Below are 20,740 nucleotides of genomic sequence, written 5' to 3' on the forward strand. Positions count from 1 at the left end.
TCGGTTTTGTGAAAATTATAATGACATAATTTCAGATTTATTTTTTATTTACGGATATTAATCATTAATATCCGTTACTAGTCCATTTGTGGGTCGTAAAAATGCTGATAAAAAGGAGTAATTAGATATTTTACAGACCAAGAGTTACAGGAATGTATTCTGTATCACAATCGGCACACGTGATTGCGCAAAATGTGAATGTTATAATGTGAACAAACTGTGATGTCTCAAACGTATATATGCGTCATTTCTTCCAGAACAGGACCCTAAGCCAGGCCACAACTGGCCCTCACCGACAAAAGCAGCTCTCTTCCCATGGCCACATCAGGACCTTCACATATGACAAACTACACATCTCATGAAGAATAAGATTTTTGTCTTTTTCATTTCAAGTGGACCAAATCACCTATATTACAAGTAAATGAATGAAAATTGCTGCTGTAATATGAATCATTTAGTAAGCAAGTATCTTGCTATGATTCAAGGTTTTGAACAAGTGTGATACTGGTGTGTGGTCACAGCGTGCACATTTGATGTTGCTCACAGTGGTCCTCAGTGCGCTCAGGATGCTGGTGTGTATATGCCCAGACACATGAAAAATTAGAGGGGACATTGCCCACACATATGGCAAATCTGTGGATTAATACATATAACCACCCATCCAAAGACCTAAAAATACATTTACAATAGCTGCTGTTAGCATGCAACTAGAAGGAAAATAATTACTTTACAAAATTGCTTCCCAAACTTCAGACACAGAATATTGTAACAAGTCTAAAATATGATACGGTGCTCCGTCCACATGAGTTACTCTTTTAAAATCATACATCTGAATTAATTTCTTGATATTGTTTTTACTCATAAAAAAATAATGTTATAGCTTAATACAGTCATTGCATCTTTTGGAATCAAAACAACAGGTGTTTGGTTCATTCTTACCTCTTCAGTACCCCTCCTGTCAGGGAGCACCAGAGTGTTAGTGTTGCTTCCTGGTACAATAGTAGATCCAATACTCATTCTGGGTCCGACTAACATGTAGCGTTTGTCTCCAGATCTGTACTGGATGCTGTGACACAGTGTCCCATCATAATTAGTCTCTTGGAGATATTTAGAAGTATAGTCTGTGCTGCTTTTTGAACACTGCATTGCAATCAGCACGATGATACTGATGACAAAAAGAAGTGAAACTGAGCCCAGAGTTATCATCAGATAAAGAGTCACATTATTCTCCTCCTCATCCTTTGCAGAACTTTTCACATCAGAAGCAGCAAAAGCCTCTTTGGGCTCCACAACTCTGACAATCACAGTAGCTGTTGCTGACAGGGAAACGTTCCCATTGTCTTTCACCAGTATGACCAGTTTGTGCTCAGCCTCGTCTGTCTCTGTGAATGAGCGAAGGGTTCTGATCTGTCCTGTATAGCGGTCCAAACCAAACAGACTGTGGTCAGTCACCTCCTGCAGTGAAAACAGCAACCAGCCGTTATATCCTATATCAGCGTCATAGGCTCTGACTTTAGTCACCAAGTGTCCTGCGTTCACATTGCGGGGAATCTCCTCCACACCTTCAGCAGAACCGTTGGAGCTGACTGGATACAGGATGACTGGAGCGTTGTCGTTCTGATCCAGAATGAACACGTTCACTGTCACGTTGCTGCTCAGGGACGGAGTTCCACCATCTGTGGCCACAACTTGGAACTGGAACGTCTTCAGGGTCTCAAAGTCAAAACTTTTTAGAGCCAAAATGTCTCCATTTTCACTATTTATATTTAAAAATGAAGTGATTTTATTGTCTTTGCTTCCATCTCTGAGGATGTGATATGAAATGAGAGCATTATCATTCTCATCACGATCAGAAGCTTTGACAGAAAACACAGAGACTCCTGGATCGTTCCCCTCAGTCACATAGAAAGTATAAGGACTCAGGGAAAACTCTGGACTGTTGTCATTCACATCTGACACCACAACACTTATTGTCTTTTCAGATGATAATGGAGGCTGACCAGCATCTTTTGCAGATACTGTCAGGTCATATTGTGACTGTTTCTCTCTGTCAAGAGGAGATTTAGTGACTAATGAATACATTTTATCCTTTGTGGATGGAGTTAACATAAAGGGAACATTCTCATCCATAGAACAAATAACTTTTCCATTGAGACCAGAGTCCAGGTCATTTACACTGATGAGGGCAACTGTTGTTCCAGGTCTGGAATCTTCAGGAATTGAGCTTGAGAATGAGGTCACTTCAATCTCAGGTGCATTATCATTAATGTCAACTATTTTAATGATCACACTTTTCTCTGTTGTCAGAGGAACCGGGCCTTTATCTGATGCTTCAATTTCAACTACATATCGGTCTTTCTCCTCATAATCTATTGAACCTTTAACGGTCACTTGTCCTGTGAATGGATTTACATCAAATAGCTTTAATACGTTTTGGTTCATATTGTTACTAAATGAATAGATTACGTCTCCGTTCAGTCCATCATCTAAATCAGTTGCATTCACGTGTATGACTGTTGTCCCTACTGGAACATTCTCATTTAGCATAACAGAATAAACTTCTTCAGTAAAGACAGGTGCGTTATCATTAACATCTAAAACATTTATTAGAATATCCATGTTACCAGATTTAGGAGGTTTACCTCCATCCAGTGCGGTCAGCACTAAGGAGTGACTTCCTGCTGATTCCCTGTCTAAAGACTTTTGAACAACCAAAATGGGTATTCTGTCACCGTCCCCTCTGTCCATAACTTCCAAACGGAAATGATCATTCGGGCTTAATCCATATTTCTGCACAGAGAAAGAACCACTGTCTGGGTCCCGTGAAGGTTTCAGCTGAAATCGTGCTCCGGGTAGAACAGATTCGGAAATATCCAGCCTTTTCTCGTCTTCTGGGAATTTGGGCGGATGATCGTTTATATCCATCACCTCTACTTCTACATAATGTACCTCCAGTGGATTTTCAAGCACCGTTTTCAGGTTGATTAAACACGTACTGCTTTGCGCACACACCTCTTCTCTGTCAATCTTCCGACTCACGTAAAGGATGCCGTCGTTTTGATTCACATGAAACAGCGGATCCGCAGAGGCAGAAACAATCCGATACTTCCTGGCCTTCAGGGTGTTTTTATCAATTCCAAGATCTTTTGCGATATTCCCAACAACAGTTCCTTCATTAACTTCCTCAGAGAGTGAATATCTGATTTGCGCAGAGACAACGCTCCACAAAAGAACCGCAACAACGCAGCCAAACAGGAATCCACGCGTCGCTCGTCTGTCGCGTTTTCTTTGTTCCATGGTCACACCCGATACCACCAGTTATCAGTCACAAAATATTACTCGAGTAATACGACCACAATCAAATACTCCACGTAGAAAAATGTTAATCATCCTTGTCAAACCTTAGTTATCATTTAAATATTTCTCACGTCAGCAGCAAAATCAAAAGCGTCTGACCGAACATCGCACCGAGAATCTCTGCGGAGGAGGATCCAAAGCAGTTCTACATCAACGACGTGCTGGATTTTCTAATTACACTGACACCATGCGATGTACATTATGTCTGCAGAACATACATTTTCAGGCTAGCATTAACTCATTGTAATGTGTCTGCGTTTAGGGTTTACTAATCTCAAACAGTACCTGAGTGAGTGGAAACATTACAAAATAAAAACTACTAATATTAAAGAGCATTATGTTGAGTTGTGTAAATTCTTTAATGATTTGTATGATTTAAGAATATGGATCAAACATATATTTGCACTATGGTTTGAGATATATTTTAAGATGGTAACATTTTCAGCACCATGGACAGTGATCTGTAACAACCGTCAATCATCTTTTGCTAGTTTCTAATTCAGTCAAAAAATAATAATCACAGGCCAATAAAATGAGACTTAAACTAAATGTACTATGTCACAATTCATTGTATTTCTTATATTTTATTACGAAGACTATGTCTTAAATTCATGTTGTCAGAGCAAATTCGTGTACATAAATCAGCGGGTACTTTTTGGTTAAGAAATGAGCCACCATAATTTTATCCAAACACCCATGATTGTGCGAGGCTAACAACAGTAAATAGAATTCAAGTATAAAGGTGAAAAGCTGATGGAAAAATAATGTAAAAACATGAAAATTGAAAATTAAATGAATGGAATGGATGAATGGATTTTTCTTATACTGAGTGTTCTTGTTAGCGTGCGTTTTCGCGTCTTTGACGCACATTTTTTGACAGTGACGCCCGACGATCAGACAACGTGCGTCCCTGGGACGCAAGCTTTAACTATACAAAAAAAAAATATCGATGCTACCTTTTTCTGCTATATAATATTGGGGGGAAATGCACTTCCATTCAACAAAGATATTCACTATTTATCCATTTCTCCACTTAAATTTCGAGCCCGGATATGTTTCATCTTGCGCGAGTTTCTCGTCACGACACTCACCTGTGGGATTAGATTTTATTTCAATTGACCAAACGGCAAAACAACGTCAACTCGTTTTACATGCTGCAGTGATAGAGCGAGGAGTAGTTTTACACTATCACCATGCTTCCGAAAAAGATGCAAAAGTTGGAGAAAAGCCAAATGACAATGGGCGCTTCCTTGAATAAAAAAAAACAAAATAACAATCAAAAGTTAATAAAGAAAACAAAATATTGACAAATTTCTCCACACACAAATTACAAAAAATATGTATGTGGAGAAGGCTCTTTCAACTTTGTGCAGTGTCCACAGGAGAACATATCAATTAAAGAAAAAGAAAACTATTGAACGAAACACAAAAAGGGAAAACCTTCCACACTTTTTCATTTCTGAAACTTTTTTTAAAAGAATGACTACCCGGCTTTAACATTTCGATAAAAAAAATTATATATAATTTTACCCTATATTCCACTTAAACAGTTATGAGGTTATTATTAACAAAGTCATTAAAATTAAGTGTTTTATTCTTTTAATGTAGTATTGGAAAAACTCAATATGGCTTATACTGTATATTCTGTTATTACTTTTGGGATACATAAACGTCATGTTGGGATGCACAATTTTTTCTTGAAGCGCAGCACAGGGATACATGTGGCGCCAGACTTAGGAGAATCTGGACCGGCTCAAGTGATGCACAGGCTAAAAGCACCGTGAATCGGTGGTGGTGCACTGGCTGTGGATCAATAACGGAGCCCACAGATTAACGTCTTCACAAGCCAGTGCCGTTTTATTAATGACTCGCGCCAGGTAAAGATTGCGAAGACGCCGCTCCCCTCGATCCACAAGAGCGTGCGAGCGCCACCCACTGATCTGGCGCTGCAAGTGCTACCCAGTAACATCCCAGTCTGCTAACGCAACTCTAAATGACGTCTCAAAAAATAAAAAAAGTACAAAGGGGTACCTATTAACTATTAAAACTGGTTTTCAACCAATTACATACTACTTTTTTGAGGTAAAATGAACTCTGCTAACAACAGAAGATTGATTTGTCAGAACAACTTTACATTCCAGAGATTTTATAATCCCGAAGAATGACACTAGGAAAAACATTACTACTTCACATTACATATTGGATTGTAATTTACACCTCCAGATGAGAAAAGCAAACCAGGTGAAACAATTTGCAAAATATCTTGCTTTGGAATGGAATGGAGACACAGGACTATCAGTGTGAGAAAAAACAATTGAGGGTTACAAAATAATCACTCCTTACCTCCTCAGAAGTACCCCTCCTGTCAGGGAGCACCAGAGTGTTAGCGTTGCTTCCTGGTACAATAGTAGATCCAATACTCATTCTGGGTCCAACTAACATGTAGCGTTTGTCTCCAGATCTGTACTGAATGCTGTGACACAGTGTCCCATCATAATTAGTCTCTTGGAGATATTTAGAAGTATAGTCTGTGCTGCTTTTTGAACACTGCATTGCAATCAGCACGATGATACTGATGACAAAAAGAAGTGAAACTGAGCCCAGAGTTATCATCAGATAAAGAGTCACATTATTCTCCTCCTCATCCTTTGCAGAACTTTTCACATCAGAAGCAGCAAAAGCCTCTTTGGGCTCCACAACTCTGACAATCACAGTAGCTGTTGCTGACAGGGAAACGTTCCCATTGTCTTTCACCAGTATGACCAGTTTGTGCTCAGCCTCGTCTGTCTCTGTGAATGAGCGAAGGCTTCTGATCTGTCCTGTATAGCGGTCCAAACCAAACAGACTGTGGTCAGTCACCTCCTGCAGTGAAAACAGCAACCAGCCGTTATATCCTATATCAGCGTCATAGGCTCTGACTTTAGTCACCAAGTGTCCTGCGTTCACATTGCGGGGAATCTCCTCCACACCTTCAGCAGAACCGTTGGAGCTGACTGGATACAGGATGACTGGAGCGTTGTCGTTCTGATCCAGAATGAACACGTTCACTGTCACGTTGCTGCTCAGGGACGGAGTTCCAACATCTGTGGCCACAACTTGGAACTTGAACGTCTTCAGGGTCTCAAAGTCAAAACTTTTTAGAGCCAAAATGTCTCCATTTTCACTATTTATATTTAGAAATGAAGTGATTTTATTGTCTTTGCTTCCATCTCTGAGGATGTGATATGAAATGAGAGCATTATCATTCTCATCACGATCAGAAGCTTTGACAGAAAACACAGAGACTCCTGGATCGTTCCCCTCAGTCACATAGAAAGTATAAGGACTCAGTGAAAACTCTGGACTGTTGTCATTCACATCTGACACCACAACACTTATTGTCTTTTCAGATGATAATGGAGGCTGACCAGCATCTTTTGCAGATACTGTCAGGTCATATTGTGACTGTTTCTCTCTGTCCAGAGGAGATTTAGTGACTAATGAATACATTTTATCCTTTGTGGATGGAGTTAACATAAAGGGAACATTCTCATCCATAGAACAAATAACTTTTCCATTGAGACCAGAGTCCAGGTCATTTACACTGATGAGGGCAACTGTTGTTCCAGGTCTGGAATCTTCAGGAATGGAGCTTGAGAATGAGGTCACTTCAATCTCAGGTGCATTATCATTAATGTCAACTATTTTAATTATCACACTTTTCTCTGTTGTCAGAGGAAGTAGACTTTTATCTGATGCTTCAATTTCAATTTGGTATATATCTTTTTCCTCATAATCAATTGAACCTTTAACAACTATCGCACCTGATAATGGATTTATATTGAATTGATTTAATATGTTTTGATTCATACTGTTACTCAGTGAATAGATTACTTCTCCATTCATTCCATCATCTAAATCAGTTGCATTCACTTGTATGACTGTTGTCCCTACTGGAACATTTTCATTCAGCATAACAGAATAAACGTCTTCAGTAAAGACAGGTGCGTTATCATTAACATCTAAAACATTTATTAGAATATTCATGTTACCAGATTTAGGAGGTTTACCTCCATCCAGTGCGGTCAGCACTAAGGAGTGACTTCCTGCTGCTTCCCTGTCTAAAGACTTTTGAACAACCAATATTGGAATTTTACCATCATTTATTTTATCCTTAAATTCCAAACGAAAATGATCATTCGGGCTTAATCTATATTTCTGCACAGAGAAAGAACCACTGTCTGGGTCCCGTGAAGGTTTCAGCTGAAATCGTGCTCCGGGTAGAACAGACTCGGAAATATCCAGCTTTTTTTCTTCTTCCGGGAAAATTGGAGAATGATCGTTAATATCCATCACCTCTACTTCTACATAATGTACCTCCAGTGGATTTTCAAGCACCGTTTTCAGGTTGATTAAACACGTACTGCTTTGCGCACACACCTCTTCTCTGTCAATCTTCCGACTCACGTAAAGGATGCCGTCGTTTTGGTTCACATGAAACAGCGGATCCGCAGAGGCAGAAACAATCCGATACTTCCTGGCCTTCAGGGTGTTTTTATCAATTCCAAGATCTTTTGCGATATTTCCAACAACAGTTCCTTCATTAACTTCCTCAGAGAGTGAATATCTGATTTGCGCAGAGACAACGCTCCACAAAAGAACCGCAACAACGCAGCCAAACAGGAATCCACGCGTCGCTCGTTGATAACATCTATTTTGTTCCATGGTTAAACCCGAACTCTCGACTATTCCTTCTGGAGGAGAACATTAACGATGTAAAAATGTAATCCAGAAAATTCCTAAATAAAAATACAGCAATTTTCTACGTATTCAAAATTCGTTGCCAACAAGCAATTGGAAAGAAATGGACAGTTCAATCGTCGTGAGAACATCGAAGCGAGGATTTCAAGAGGTGGAACCAAAATGCAGTGACGACAAGATTGCATGCTATTGACTTTTTATATTACACTGACACCAAGCGACAACACATATGGATACGGAGAGCGCACTGGGTCCTTTTCTATATATTTTTCTGTGTATTTTGACACATCTTATGCTAATTACTGGCAAAAAGCAGTGGAATGATTTAAAAGAGATGAACAGACCGTGTCTTCAGGATACAAGCACTCGTACTTTGACGACTAGTGAAATTTAAATGTATTTTAAATGCAGTATTGTGTGTATCTACTGTGTGTATCTTTTCCTTGTACTATATGGGTTTTATTATAGACTTTAATCATATACGTCAGTGTGGGTTCTCATCTTAGACAAAATTCTTGCTGTTGTGTATCTGTGTGTGTGTGTGTGTGTGTGTGTGTGTGTGTGTGTGTGTGTGTGTGTGTGTGTGTGTGTGTGTGTGCGTGTGTGTATGTGTATGTATGTATTATTTAATGTTGTGGGGCTTTACGCTGCTTAAAAGAGGTGAATCAAATGCATCATTGATTTGAATTATACTGTAGTTTGACTTGAATCACTGTTGTGCGATGTAGAGAGATGAACTTGAGTATTAAAGAACCACTTTAAGTTCAGTGAATACATCTGAATGGAATTATTTTTTTTAAATATTTGCTGACGTATAATAATGAGCCCAAAATAATATTTTTTTGTGTTTTCTCAAATATTAGTTTAACAAGGTACTACATTAATGTCAAAGATGCCAATCTTCATTAACTCTTCGCTGCACCGACGCCTAATGTGAAAACGTGTAGCTGTCATAAAATTATAATATCACTGTATCTGTATTTTGGAATTGCTGTCTCTGTAGCTTGCAGAAATGTGTGTCAAGAATGACAATCCCCTTTTGTGAAATTTCAAATTCCGCCTTTTACGTTAAAACAGAAAACGATTTTCAGAAACAAAAAAAATACAACACACTTGCTTAGAGGTGTCTTACCTCCTCAGAAGTACCCCTCCTGTCAGGGAGCACCAGAGTGTTAGCGTTGCTTCCTGGTACAATAGTAGATCCAATACTCATTCTGGGTCCAACTAACATGTAGCGTTTGTCTCCAGATCTGTACTGGATGCTGTGACACAGTGTCCCATCATAGTTAGTCTCTTGGAGATATTTAGAAGTATAGTCTGTGCTGCTTTTTGAACACTGCATTGCAATCAGCACGATGATACTGATGACAAAAAGAAGTGAAACTGAGCCCAGAGTTATCATCAGATAAAGAGTCACATTATTCTCCTCCTCATCATCCTTTGCAGAACTTTTCACATCAGAAGCAGCAAAAGCCTCTTTGGGCTCCACAACTCTGACAATCACAGTAGCTGTTGCTGACAGGGAAACGTTCCCATTGTCTTTCACCAGTATGACCAGTTTGTGCTCAGCCTCGTCTGTCTCTGTGAATGAGCGAAGGGTTCTGATCTGTCCTGTATAGCGGTCCAAACCAAACAGACTGTGGTCAGTCACCTCCTGCAGTGAAAACAGCAACCAGCCGTTATATCCTATATCAGCGTCATAGGCTCTGACTTTAGTCACCAAGTGTCCTGCGTTCACATTGCGGGGAATCTCCTCCACACCTTCAGCAGAACCGTTGGAGCTGACTGGATACAGGATGACTGGAGCGTTGTCGTTCTGATCCAGAATGAACACGTTCACTGTCACGTTGCTGCTCAGGGACGGAGTTCCACCATCTGTGGCCACAACTTGGAACTGGAACGTCTTCAGGGTCTCAAAGTCAAAACTTTTTAGAGCCAAAATTTCTCCACTTTCACTATTTATATTTAGAAATGATGCTAATTTATTAACTTCACTTGCCTGTCTGAAAATCTGATATGAAATGAGAGCATTATCATTCTCATCACGATCAGAAGCTTTGACAGAAAACACAGAGACTCCTGGATCGTTCCCCTCAGTCACATAGAAAGTATAAGGACTCAGTGAAAACTCTGGACTGTTGTCATTCACATCTGACACCACAACACTTATTGTCTTTTCAGATGATAATGGAGGCTGACCAGCATCTTTTGCAAATATTGTCAGGTCATATTGTGACTGTTTCTCTCTGTCCAGTCGAGATTTAGTGACTAATGAATACATTTTATCCTTTGTGGATGGAGTTAACATAAAGGGAACATTCTCATCCATAGCACAAATAACTTTTCCATTGAGACCAGAGTCCAGGTCATTTACACTGATGAGGGCAACTGTTGTTCCAGGTCTGGAATCTTCAGGAATGGAGCTTGAGAATGAGGTCACTTCAATCTCAGGTGCATTATCATTAATGTCGACTATTTTAATTATCACACTTTTCTCAGTTGTCAGAGGAACTGAGCCTTTATCTGATGCTTCAATTTCAATTTCATATATATCTTTGTCCTCATAATCTATTGAACCTTTAACAACTATCACCCCAGATAATGGATTTACGTCAAATATATTTAATATGTTTTGATTCATACTGTTACTAAATGAATAGATTACTTCTCCATTCAGTCCATCATCTAAATCAGTTGCATTCACTTGTATGGCTGTTGTCCCTACTGGAGCATTTTCATTCAGCGTAACAGAATAGGTGTCTTTAGTAAAGACAGGTGCGTTATCATTAACATCTAAAACATTTATTAGAATATTCATGTTACCAGATTTAGGAGGTTTACCTCCATCCAGTGCGGTCAGCACCAAGGAGTGACTTCCTGCTGATTCCCTGTCTAAAGACTTTTGAACAACCAATATTGGAATTTTACCATCATTTCTTTTTTCCTTAACTTCTAAACGAAAATGATCATTTGGGCTTAATCTATATTTCTGCACAGAGAAAGAACCACTGTCTGGGTCCCGTGAAGGTTTCAGCTGAAATCGTGCTCCGGGTAGAACAGACTCGTAAATATCCAGCCTTTTGTCTTCTTCTGGGAATCTGGGCGGATGATCGTTAATATCCATCACCTCTACTTCTACATAATGTACCTCCAGTGGATTTTCAAGCACCGTTTTCAGATTGATTAAACACGTACTGCTTTGCGCACACACCTCTTCTCTGTCAATCTTCCGACTCACGTAAAGGATGCCGTCGTTTTGGTTCACATGAAACAGCGGATCCGCAGAGGCAGAAACAATCCGATACTTCCTGGCCTTCAGGGTGTTTTTATCAATTCCAAGATCTTTTGCGATATTTCCAACAACAGTTCCTTCATTAACTTCCTCAGAGAGTGAATATCTGATTTCTGCCGAGGCAACGCTCCACAAAAGAACCGCAACAACGAAGCCGACCAAAAAGCTGCGCGATGTTCGTTGTATATTTCTCCTTTGTTCCATGGTTCAGCCGTAATTAATTAGTACTCCATACACAAAAATAGAGCAAATTATACAGAAACGGAATCCAGCATTATCCGGAATATTAATATCCAATATTTTGCTACATAGTCAACCTCGTCAAACAAAGCATTCACAAAGCCAGCCGCGTACAAAATATGGCTGTGCGGATACCGATCGAGGATGATGTCGAGAGGTGGAACGAAAATGCAGTGACGACAAAATCGTATGCTACTGACTTCTAAGTTACACTGACACCATGCGACAAAACATATCGCTGTTGAAAACTGTGTGGTTTTGTTGTATGTCTGATGGAAGGTACTTTATTTCTCAGCTAAAATCACTAATAGACTTTATTCTTCAGAGAGGGAGAGTGATTTGGAGTTGGAGTCATCAATTAGAAATGCATTTTCTTTCCTTCAATAACATTCTAACTGAAAGTTTTTCAAAATATGTCACTATTAAGATTTGTCATTTTTGGGGGGATTTACATTTATGAATTCATATCTTATATTACCGATTTTATCTGATTCTGAGGTTTTGCATGCTCTAGCATTTTCGAAAAGCATTTACAAAAAAAAAAAAAGAAAAAAGAAAAGAAAAACAGAATGAAACCAAAGATATCCCCACTGACATCTGCAAACCTTATCATTATTATTTAAATATGATACAAAGTGAAAGCAAGTCAACAGTCATCCAACTTAAATCTCTGCAAACCTGTTCAAACTGCCACTTTTCAACAATTTAAAAAAAAAAAAAACATTTAGATTTTATAGAGCGTAAGGTTAAATCCATCTATGTAAAACCCAGCGACGGCAGATTCAACACAAGTTAAACAAATATGAACACAGACGAATAAAATAAATTATGCCCCAAACAGCGTTTCCTCTAAGCTGCGCATTTTCACACCGCTCGCACATTCTCAGCGCACAAGAATATGTATGTAGCACACGAATTAAAATGCGATATAAACGTATAAAATAATACCTAATATTAAACCTAATCTATTAATTTAGGCCAATCATATTGTTTTCTGTACCATTTTGCGTAATAACTCAGTGACAGGTGTCCGGCCAATGTCCAGCCAATACGGTGAGGCTCACTTATGCTACCTAGCCAATCAGAGCATTGACGGTCCTACACGTGCTTCCTGCTATGCGCACCGTGCAGGTTAACAGGTTAGTGACTGGAAACGAACGGGCAGGTACACACCCACTCACCAAACCAAAGTAAAAAAGAAATGCGGTTCTTCTAACATGGGATGGCTGTCAGAGTTTATGCAAATAGAAGAACAAGCTGTGAAACTGGGTGAGATTTCTTTTCTTTTTGAGAAAGTTCAAACCAAGAAGCTGAAGAGGCCATCAACCTGGACAAAGTGTAGCACCACGTGAAATATAAGGTACATTTTAAGTCGGATTTGTGAAAATTATAATGACAAAATTTCAGATTTCTTTTTTATTAACGGATATTAATCATTAAATGCCGTCACTACTAGACCATTTGTGGGTTGTATAAATGCTGATAAAAAGGAGTAATTAGATATTTCACAGACCAAGAGTTACAGGAATGTATTCTGTATCACAATCGGCACACGTGATTGCGCAAAATATGAATGTTATAATGTGAACAAACTGTGATGTCTCAAACGTGTATATGTGTCATTTCTTCCAGAACAGGACCCTAAGCCAGGCCACAACTGGCCCTCACCGACAAAAGCAGCTCTCTTCCCATGGCCACATCAGGACCTTCACATATGACAAACTACACATCTCATGAAGAATACGATTTTTGTCTTTTTCATTTCAAGTGGACCAAAGCACTTATATTAAAAGTAAATGAATGAAAATTGTTGGTGTAATATGAATCATTTAATAAGCCATCTTGCTATGATGCAAGGTTTTGAACAAGTGTGATACTGGTGTGTGGTCACAGCGTGCACATTTGATGTTGCTCACAGTGGTCCGTAGTGCGCTCAGGACGCTTGTGTGTATATGCCCAGACACATGAAAAATTGGAGGGGACATTGCCCATACATACGGCAATTCTGTGGATTAATACATGTTACCATCCATCCAAACACCTAAAAATACTTCTGCAATAGCTGTTGTTAGCATGCAACTAGAAGGAAAATAATTACTTTACAAAATTGCTTCCCAAACTTCAGACACAGAATATTGTAACAAGTTCAAAATGTGATACGGTGCTCCGTCCACATGAGTTAGTCTTTTAAAATCATACATCTGAATTAATTTCTTGATATCGTTTTTACTTATTAAAAACTAATGTTTTAGCTCAATGCAGTCATTGCATCTTTTGGACTCAAAACAATAAATGTTTGGTTGATTCTTACCTCTTCAGTACCCCTCCTGTCAGGGAGCACCAGAGTGTTAGCGTTGCTTCCTGGTACAATAGTAGATCCAATACTCATTCTGGGTCCAACTAACATGTAGCGTTTGTCTCCAGATCTGTACTGGATGCTGTGACACAGTGTCCCATCATAATTAGTCTCTTGGAGATATTTAGAAGTATAGTCTGTGGTGCTTTTTGAACACTGCATTGCAATCAGCACGATGATACTGATGACAAAAAGAAGTGAAACTGAGCCCAGAGTTATCATCAGATAAAGAGTCACATTATTCTCCTCCTCATCCTTTGCAGAACTTTTCACATCAGAAGCAGCAAAAGCCTCTTTGGGCTCCACAACTCTGACCATCACAGTAGCTGTTGCTGACAGGGAAACGTTCCCATTGTCTTTCACCAGTATGACCAGTTTGTGCTCAGCCTCGTCTGTCTCTGTGAATGAGCGAAGGGTTCTGATCTGTCCTGTATAGCGGTCCAAACCAAACAGACTGTGGTCAGTCACCTCCTGCAGTGAAAACAGCAACCAGCCGTTATATCCTATATCAGCGTCAAAGGCTCTGACTTTAGTCACCAAGTGTCCTGCGTTCACATTGCGGGGAATCTCCTCCACACCTTCAGCAGAACCGTTGGAGCTGACTGGATACAGGATGACTGGAGCGTTGTCGTTCTGATCCAGAATGAACACGTTCACTGTCACGTTGCTGCTCAGGGACGGAGTTCCACCATCTGTGGCCACAACTTGGAACTGGAACGTCTTCAGGGTCTCAAAGTCAAAACTTTTTAGAGCTAAAATTTCTCCAGTGTCACTATTTATATTTAGAAATGAAGTGATTTTATTTTCTTTGCTTCCATATCTGAGGATGTGATATGAAATGAGAGCATTATCATTCTCATCATGATCAGAAGCTTTGACAGAAAACACAGAGACTCCTGGATCGTTCCCCTCAGTCACATAGAAAGTATAAGGACTCAGTGAAAACTCTGGACTGTTGTCATTCACATCTGACACCACAACACTTATTGTCTTTTCAGATGATAATGGAGGCTGACCAGCATCTTTTGCAGATACTGTCAGGTCATATTGTGACTGTTTCTCTCTGTCCAGAGGAGATTTAGTGACTAATGAATACATTTTATCTTCTGAGGATGGAGTTAACATAAAGGGAACATTCTCATCCATAGAACAAATAACTTTTCCATTGAGACCAGAGTCCAGGTCATTTACACTGATGAGGGCAACTGTTGTTCCAGGTCTGGAATCTTCAGGAATGGAGCTTGAGAATGAGGTCACTTCAATCTCAGGTGCATTATCATTAATGTCAACTATTTTAATTATCACACTTTTCTCTCTTGTCAGAGGAGCAAAGCCTTTATCTGATGCTTCAATTTCAATTTGATATATATCTTTTTCCTCATAATCAATCGAACCTTTAACAACTATCACACCAGATAATGGATTTATATCAAATAGATTTAATATGTTCTGATTCATACTGTTACTAAATGAATAAATTACTTCTCCATTCATTCCATCATCTAAATCAGTTGCATTCACTTGTATGACTGTTGTCCCTACTGGAACATTTTCATTCAGCATAACAGAATAAACGTCTTCAGTAAAGACAGGTGCGTTATCATTAACATCTAAAACATTTATTAGAATATTCATGTTACCAGATTTAGGAGGTTTACCTCCATCCAGTGCGGTCAGCACTAAGGAGTGACTTCCTGCTGATTCCCTGTCTAAAGACTTTTGAACAACTAATATTGGAATTTTACCATCATTTACTTTATCCTTAACTTCCAAACGGAAGTGATCATTTGGGCTTAATCTATATTGCTGCACAGAGAAAGAACCACTGTCTGGGTCCCGTGAAGGTTTCAGCTGAAATCGTGCTCCGGGTAGAACAGTCTCGGAAATATCCATCCGTTTGTCTTCTTCCGGGAAAACTGGAGAATGATCGTTAATATCCATCAATTCAACTCCTACATAATGTACCTCCAGTGGATTTTCAAGCACCGTTTTAAGTTTGATTAAACACGTACTGCTTTGCGCACACACCTCTTCTCTGTCAATCCTCCGACTCACGTAAAGGATGCCGTCGTTTTGGTTCACATGAAACAGCGGATCCGCAGAGGCAGAAACAATCCGATACTTCCTGGCCTTCAGGGTGTTTTTATCAATTCCAAGATCTTTTGCGATATTTCCAACAACAGTTCCTTCATTAACTTCCTCAGAGAGTGAATATCTGATTTCCGCAGAGACAACGCTCCACAAAAGAACCGCAACAACGCAGCCAAACAGGAATCCACGCGTCGCTCGCGGATAACATCTCCTTTGTTCCATGGTTAAAACAGAATCACTTACTATTCCTAACGCGATGATAGTGCAAATGATATAAAAACAAAATCCAACAATATCCTTGAAAGAAATTGCGTATTGTTTTCTTACATCATCATTTCTTATGAAAAACAATATATTCACTATGGATGGTAGCAGAATGGCAGTGCAGATATCGAAGCGAGGATGTTGTTAAGAGGTGGAACCAAAATGCAGTGACGACGAAATCGTTTGCTACTGACTTTTTACATTACACTGACACCAAGCGACAAAATGCCTCGGTGATGAAGACCAGTTTGTTGTCAGAGTGTGTATCATAAATAGTACATTGTTGATACACAGAATCACTGAGGAAAACTAGTGGAGTAATTGTGACAGGTTATTGTGTGAACAAAACAAAATAATCCCATTCACTCACCCCATAGTTAATTTAAAATACAAGGGCAATTTCTTCATTCCTTTTTAAAGTTGTTCATGCTGTTATTGTTGTTTGTTCATGTGATAAATTTAATTATCCCGTCATATACTGGTAATGCCTTAGAGCCGTCTGTGGGTAGATCGATTACTCAGTGATCTGTTGGTAATGCCTTAGGGCTTCACGCCCTGCTGTCTCGTTCAATAGAACAAGTGAACGACAGAGCTGCGTGTGGTTTTCCTCAGTTGTGTCTCACTACCATTTCCCTATTTAAGGTAATTACCGTACACAAAGCAACTTTATAAGGCACGTCAGCAATGTTTTAGTATGAGTTAGTGTCATTTTATTTGGTAAAAATGACATATTTCCTGTCGTTTTATTGTTGAAACAGTTTCATATGATAAATTTTAAGCTAGAGACGACATCGTGGCGGGGCCATATTGGACTGTTTGCCTTTCCAGGTTTGCTATTTCTTGCTAGCTACTGATACATTAACACTACTTCAGTGAGGTAAAAATGTTAATTTTGCAATTCATATGGCACTAGAATAATGTATTATTGTTATTTTTAATTAGAAGAAAAATTTGTATGTATTATGCGCAAAATGTTTGAATATAATAAGTGAACTACAGAGCTGTGTGTGGTTTTCGTCAGTTCTCTCTCACTACCATTTCCCTATTTAAGGTCACAATATTATTTCAGACGGCCGAGGTGAGTGAAGTTCTCAATCAACAACCAACGATGTGCTTCACTTGAACCTCGCAAGATAAACCTTTCAAAATGTTCAAAAGAAAAAACAATTGTCAATATGTTGTAATTCATAGGATGGTTTTAAATATGAAGTCAGTGATATTATGTCATTATTGGGTTTAATGTATTTTTATAATGTTAACCACATTTAAAATTTGCCCCAAACAGGTTCAGCACCACGGTCAGAGACAAACAGGGTTTTGAGAGCAATATCCACTCATTGGGCCATGTGCGTGATCAAGACAAAAGTGTGTCACCGATTCAAAAACCCCAAAAAGAAATCTTCATTAGCCTCAAAAGTCCTTTTTACACTATAACTCCCAGAAAATGTATTATTTTCCCAAGTTCAACAACGACACATATATACAGTACATTCTGTACACGGGAAGATCATTGAAAATTTTCAGATTTAATGGCCTTAACAAACAGGAGGGCAATTCAGTATATAACAACTCATACAGGCTCGAAGACACACCCCAACCCCCTGCACGCACACACAGACACATGCAGAGGGCCAGTAGACATTCATGGAAAAAAAATATTGATGGAAGGTGTAGTGACTGGCAGCCATAGAGCAGCAACATAAGAGCAGAAGCAGCTTGTAAGGATCAGTGTGAGGAGTCTCAAGCGGTCAACTGGCACAACTCAAGCTATCAGTGTGGTCTACAATGTACTTAAACTGATTAGCCTCAAGTCCACAAGCAAAGTCCTTAACTGAACTACTGCAGCCTCATCAAATATCAAAACTAACATTTTCTGACATAATTTTGTATATGAAAACATTTTTTCACATTCTACTGTGAAGAAAAGAGAAACAATGCTTTTGGTGTGTCTTACCTCCTCAGAATTACACCTCCTGTCAGGGAGCACCAGAGTGTTAGCGTTGCTTCCTGGTACAATAGTAGATCCAATACTCATTCTAGGTCCAACTAACATGTAGCGTTTGTCTCCAGATCTGTACTGGATGCTATGACACAGTGTCCCATCATAATTAGTCTCTTGGAGATATTTAGAAGTATACTCTGTGGTGCTTTTTGAACACTGCATTGCAATCAGCACGATGATACTGATGACAAAAAGAAGTGAAACTGAGCCCAGAGTTATCATCAGATAAAGAGTCACATTATTCTCCTCCTCATCCTTTGCAGAACTTTCCACATCAGAAGCAGCAAAAGCCTCTTTGGGCTCCACAACTCTGACAATCACAGTAGCTGTTGCTGACAGGGAAACGTTCCCATTGTCTTTCACCAGTATGACAACTTTGTGCTCAGCCTCGTCCGTCTCTGTGAATGAGCGAAGGGTTCTGATCTGTCCTGTATAGCGGTCCAAACCAAACAGACTGTGGTCAGTCACCTCCTGCAGTGAAAACAGCAACCAGCCGTTATATCCTATATCAGCGTCATAGGCTCTGACTTTAGTCACCAAGTGTCCTGCGTTCACATTGCGGGGAATCTCCTCCACACCTTCAGCAGAACCGTTGGAGCTGACTGGATACAGGATGACTGGAGCGTTGTCGTTCTGATCCAGAATGAACACGTTCACTGTCACGTTGCTGCTCAGGGACGGAGTTCCACCATCTGTGGCCACAACTTGGAACTGGAACGTCTTCAGGGTCTCAAAGTCAAAACTTTTTAGAGCCAAAATCTCTCCACTATCACTATTTATATTTAGAAATGAAGTGATTTTATTGTCTTTGCTTCCATCTCTGAGGATGTGATATGAAATGAGAGCATTATCATTCTCATCGCGATCTGAAGCTTTGACAGAAAGCACAGAGACTCCTGGATCGTTCCCCTCAGTCACATAGAAAGTATAAGGACTCAGTGTAAACTCTGGACTGTTGTCATTCACATCTGACACCACAACACTTATTGTCTTTTCAGATGATAATGGAGGCTGACCAGCATCTTTTGCAGATACTGTCAGGTCATATTGTGACTGTTTCTCTCTGTCCAGAGGAGATTTAGTGACTAATGAATACATTTTATCCTTTGTGGATGGAGTTAGCATAAAGGGAACATTCTCATCCATCGAACAAATAACTTTTCCATTGAGACCAGAGTCCAGGTCATTTACACTGATGAGGGCAACTGTTGTTCCAGGTCTGGAATCTTCAGGAATGGAGCTTGAGAATGAGGTCACTTCAATCTCAGGTGCATTATCATTAATGTCGACTATTTTAATTATCACACTTTTCTCTGTTGTCAGAGGAACCGAGCCTTTATCTGATGCTTCAATTTCAACGACATAAATATCTTTGTCCTCATAATCTATAGAGCCTTTGACAATTAGGTCGCCTGTTAATGTATGTAAATCAAAAAGTTTTAGCATGTTTTTATTCATACTGTTACTAAATGAATAGATTACTTCTCCATTCAGTCCATCATCTAAATCAGTTGCATTCACTTGTATGACTGTTGTCCCTACTGGAACATTTTCATGCAGCATAACAGAATAAGCATCTTCAGTAAAGACAGGTGCGTTATCATTAACATCTAAAACATTTATTAGAATATTCATGTTACCAGATTTAGGAGGTTTACCTCCATCCAGTGCGGTCAGCACTAAGGAGTGACTTCCTGCTGCTTCCCTGTCTAAAGACTTTTGAACAACCAATATCGGAATTCTGTCACCGTCCCCTCTGTCCTTAACTTCCAAACGGAAATGATCGTTCGGACTTAATCTATATTGCTGCACAGAGAAAGAACCACTGTCTGGGTCCCGTGAAGGTTTCAGCTGAAATCGTGCTCCGGGTAGAACAGACTCGGAAATATCCAGCCTTTTCTCGTCTTCAGGGAATCCTGGCGGATGATCGTTAATATCCATCACCTCTACTTCTACATAATGTACCTCCAGTGGATTTTCAAGCACCGTTTTCAGATTGATTAAACACGTACTGCTTTGCGCACACACCTCTTCTCTGTCAATCTTCCGACTCACGTAAAGGATGCCGTCGTTTTGGTTCACATGAAACAGCGGATCCGCAGAGGCAGAAACAATCCGATACTTCCTGGCCTTCAGGGTGTTTTTATCTATTCCAAGATCTTTTGCGATATTTCCAACAACAGTTCCTTCATTAACTTCCTCAGAGAGTGAATATCTGATTTGCGCAGAGACAACGCTCCACAAAAGAACCGCAACAACGCAGCCGAACAGGAATCCACGCGTCGCTCGTCTGTCGCGTTTTCTTTGTTCCATGGTCACACCCGATACCACCAGTTATCAGTCACAAAATATTACTCGCGTAATACTGCAACAATCAAAAACTCCACGTTGGAAAATA

General features: G+C 39.6%; 5 protein-coding genes across 5 annotated transcripts; all 5 read right to left on the minus strand.

Moving 5' to 3' along the window:
• Positions 1-515: 515 nt before the first annotated feature.
• LOC137603202 (protocadherin alpha-3-like) lies at positions 516-3,297 on the minus strand. The gene is made up of 2 exons (XM_068326442.1): positions 940-3,297; positions 516-569 (listed from the first exon to the last, which is right to left on the minus strand). Exons 1-2 carry the CDS (start codon positions 3,295-3,297, stop codon positions 516-518), a joined length of 2,412 nt encoding a protein of 803 aa, XP_068182543.1.
• Positions 3,298-5,652: 2,355 nt separating this feature from the next.
• LOC137603203 (protocadherin alpha-3-like) lies at positions 5,653-8,061 on the minus strand. Its single transcript, XM_068326443.1, has one exon. The coding sequence runs from the start codon at positions 8,059-8,061 to the stop codon at positions 5,653-5,655; it is 2,409 nt and encodes an 802-aa protein (XP_068182544.1).
• A 1,153-nt stretch (positions 8,062-9,214) lies between these two features.
• Positions 9,215-11,593, minus strand: LOC137603204 (protocadherin alpha-13-like). Its single transcript, XM_068326444.1, has one exon. It carries the CDS (start codon positions 11,591-11,593, stop codon positions 9,215-9,217), a length of 2,379 nt encoding a protein of 792 aa, XP_068182545.1.
• Positions 11,594-12,926: 1,333 nt separating this feature from the next.
• Positions 12,927-16,298, minus strand: LOC137603205 (protocadherin alpha-3-like). The gene is made up of 2 exons (XM_068326445.1): positions 13,941-16,298; positions 12,927-12,956 (listed from the first exon to the last, which is right to left on the minus strand). The coding sequence occupies exons 1-2, from the start codon at positions 16,296-16,298 to the stop codon at positions 12,927-12,929; spliced, it is 2,388 nt and encodes a 795-aa protein (XP_068182546.1).
• Positions 16,299-16,907: 609 nt separating this feature from the next.
• LOC137603206 (protocadherin alpha-8-like) lies at positions 16,908-20,655 on the minus strand. Its single transcript, XM_068326446.1, has 2 exons — positions 18,295-20,655; positions 16,908-16,973 (listed from the first exon to the last, which is right to left on the minus strand). Exons 1-2 carry the CDS (start codon positions 20,653-20,655, stop codon positions 16,908-16,910), a joined length of 2,427 nt encoding a protein of 808 aa, XP_068182547.1.
• Positions 20,656-20,740: the final 85 nt, after the last annotated feature.

Source organism: Antennarius striatus, chromosome 10 (assembly GCF_040054535.1).
Source record: "Antennarius striatus isolate MH-2024 chromosome 10, ASM4005453v1, whole genome shotgun sequence".
In the NCBI taxonomy this organism is placed as follows: domain Eukaryota; kingdom Metazoa; phylum Chordata; class Actinopteri; order Lophiiformes; family Antennariidae; genus Antennarius; species Antennarius striatus.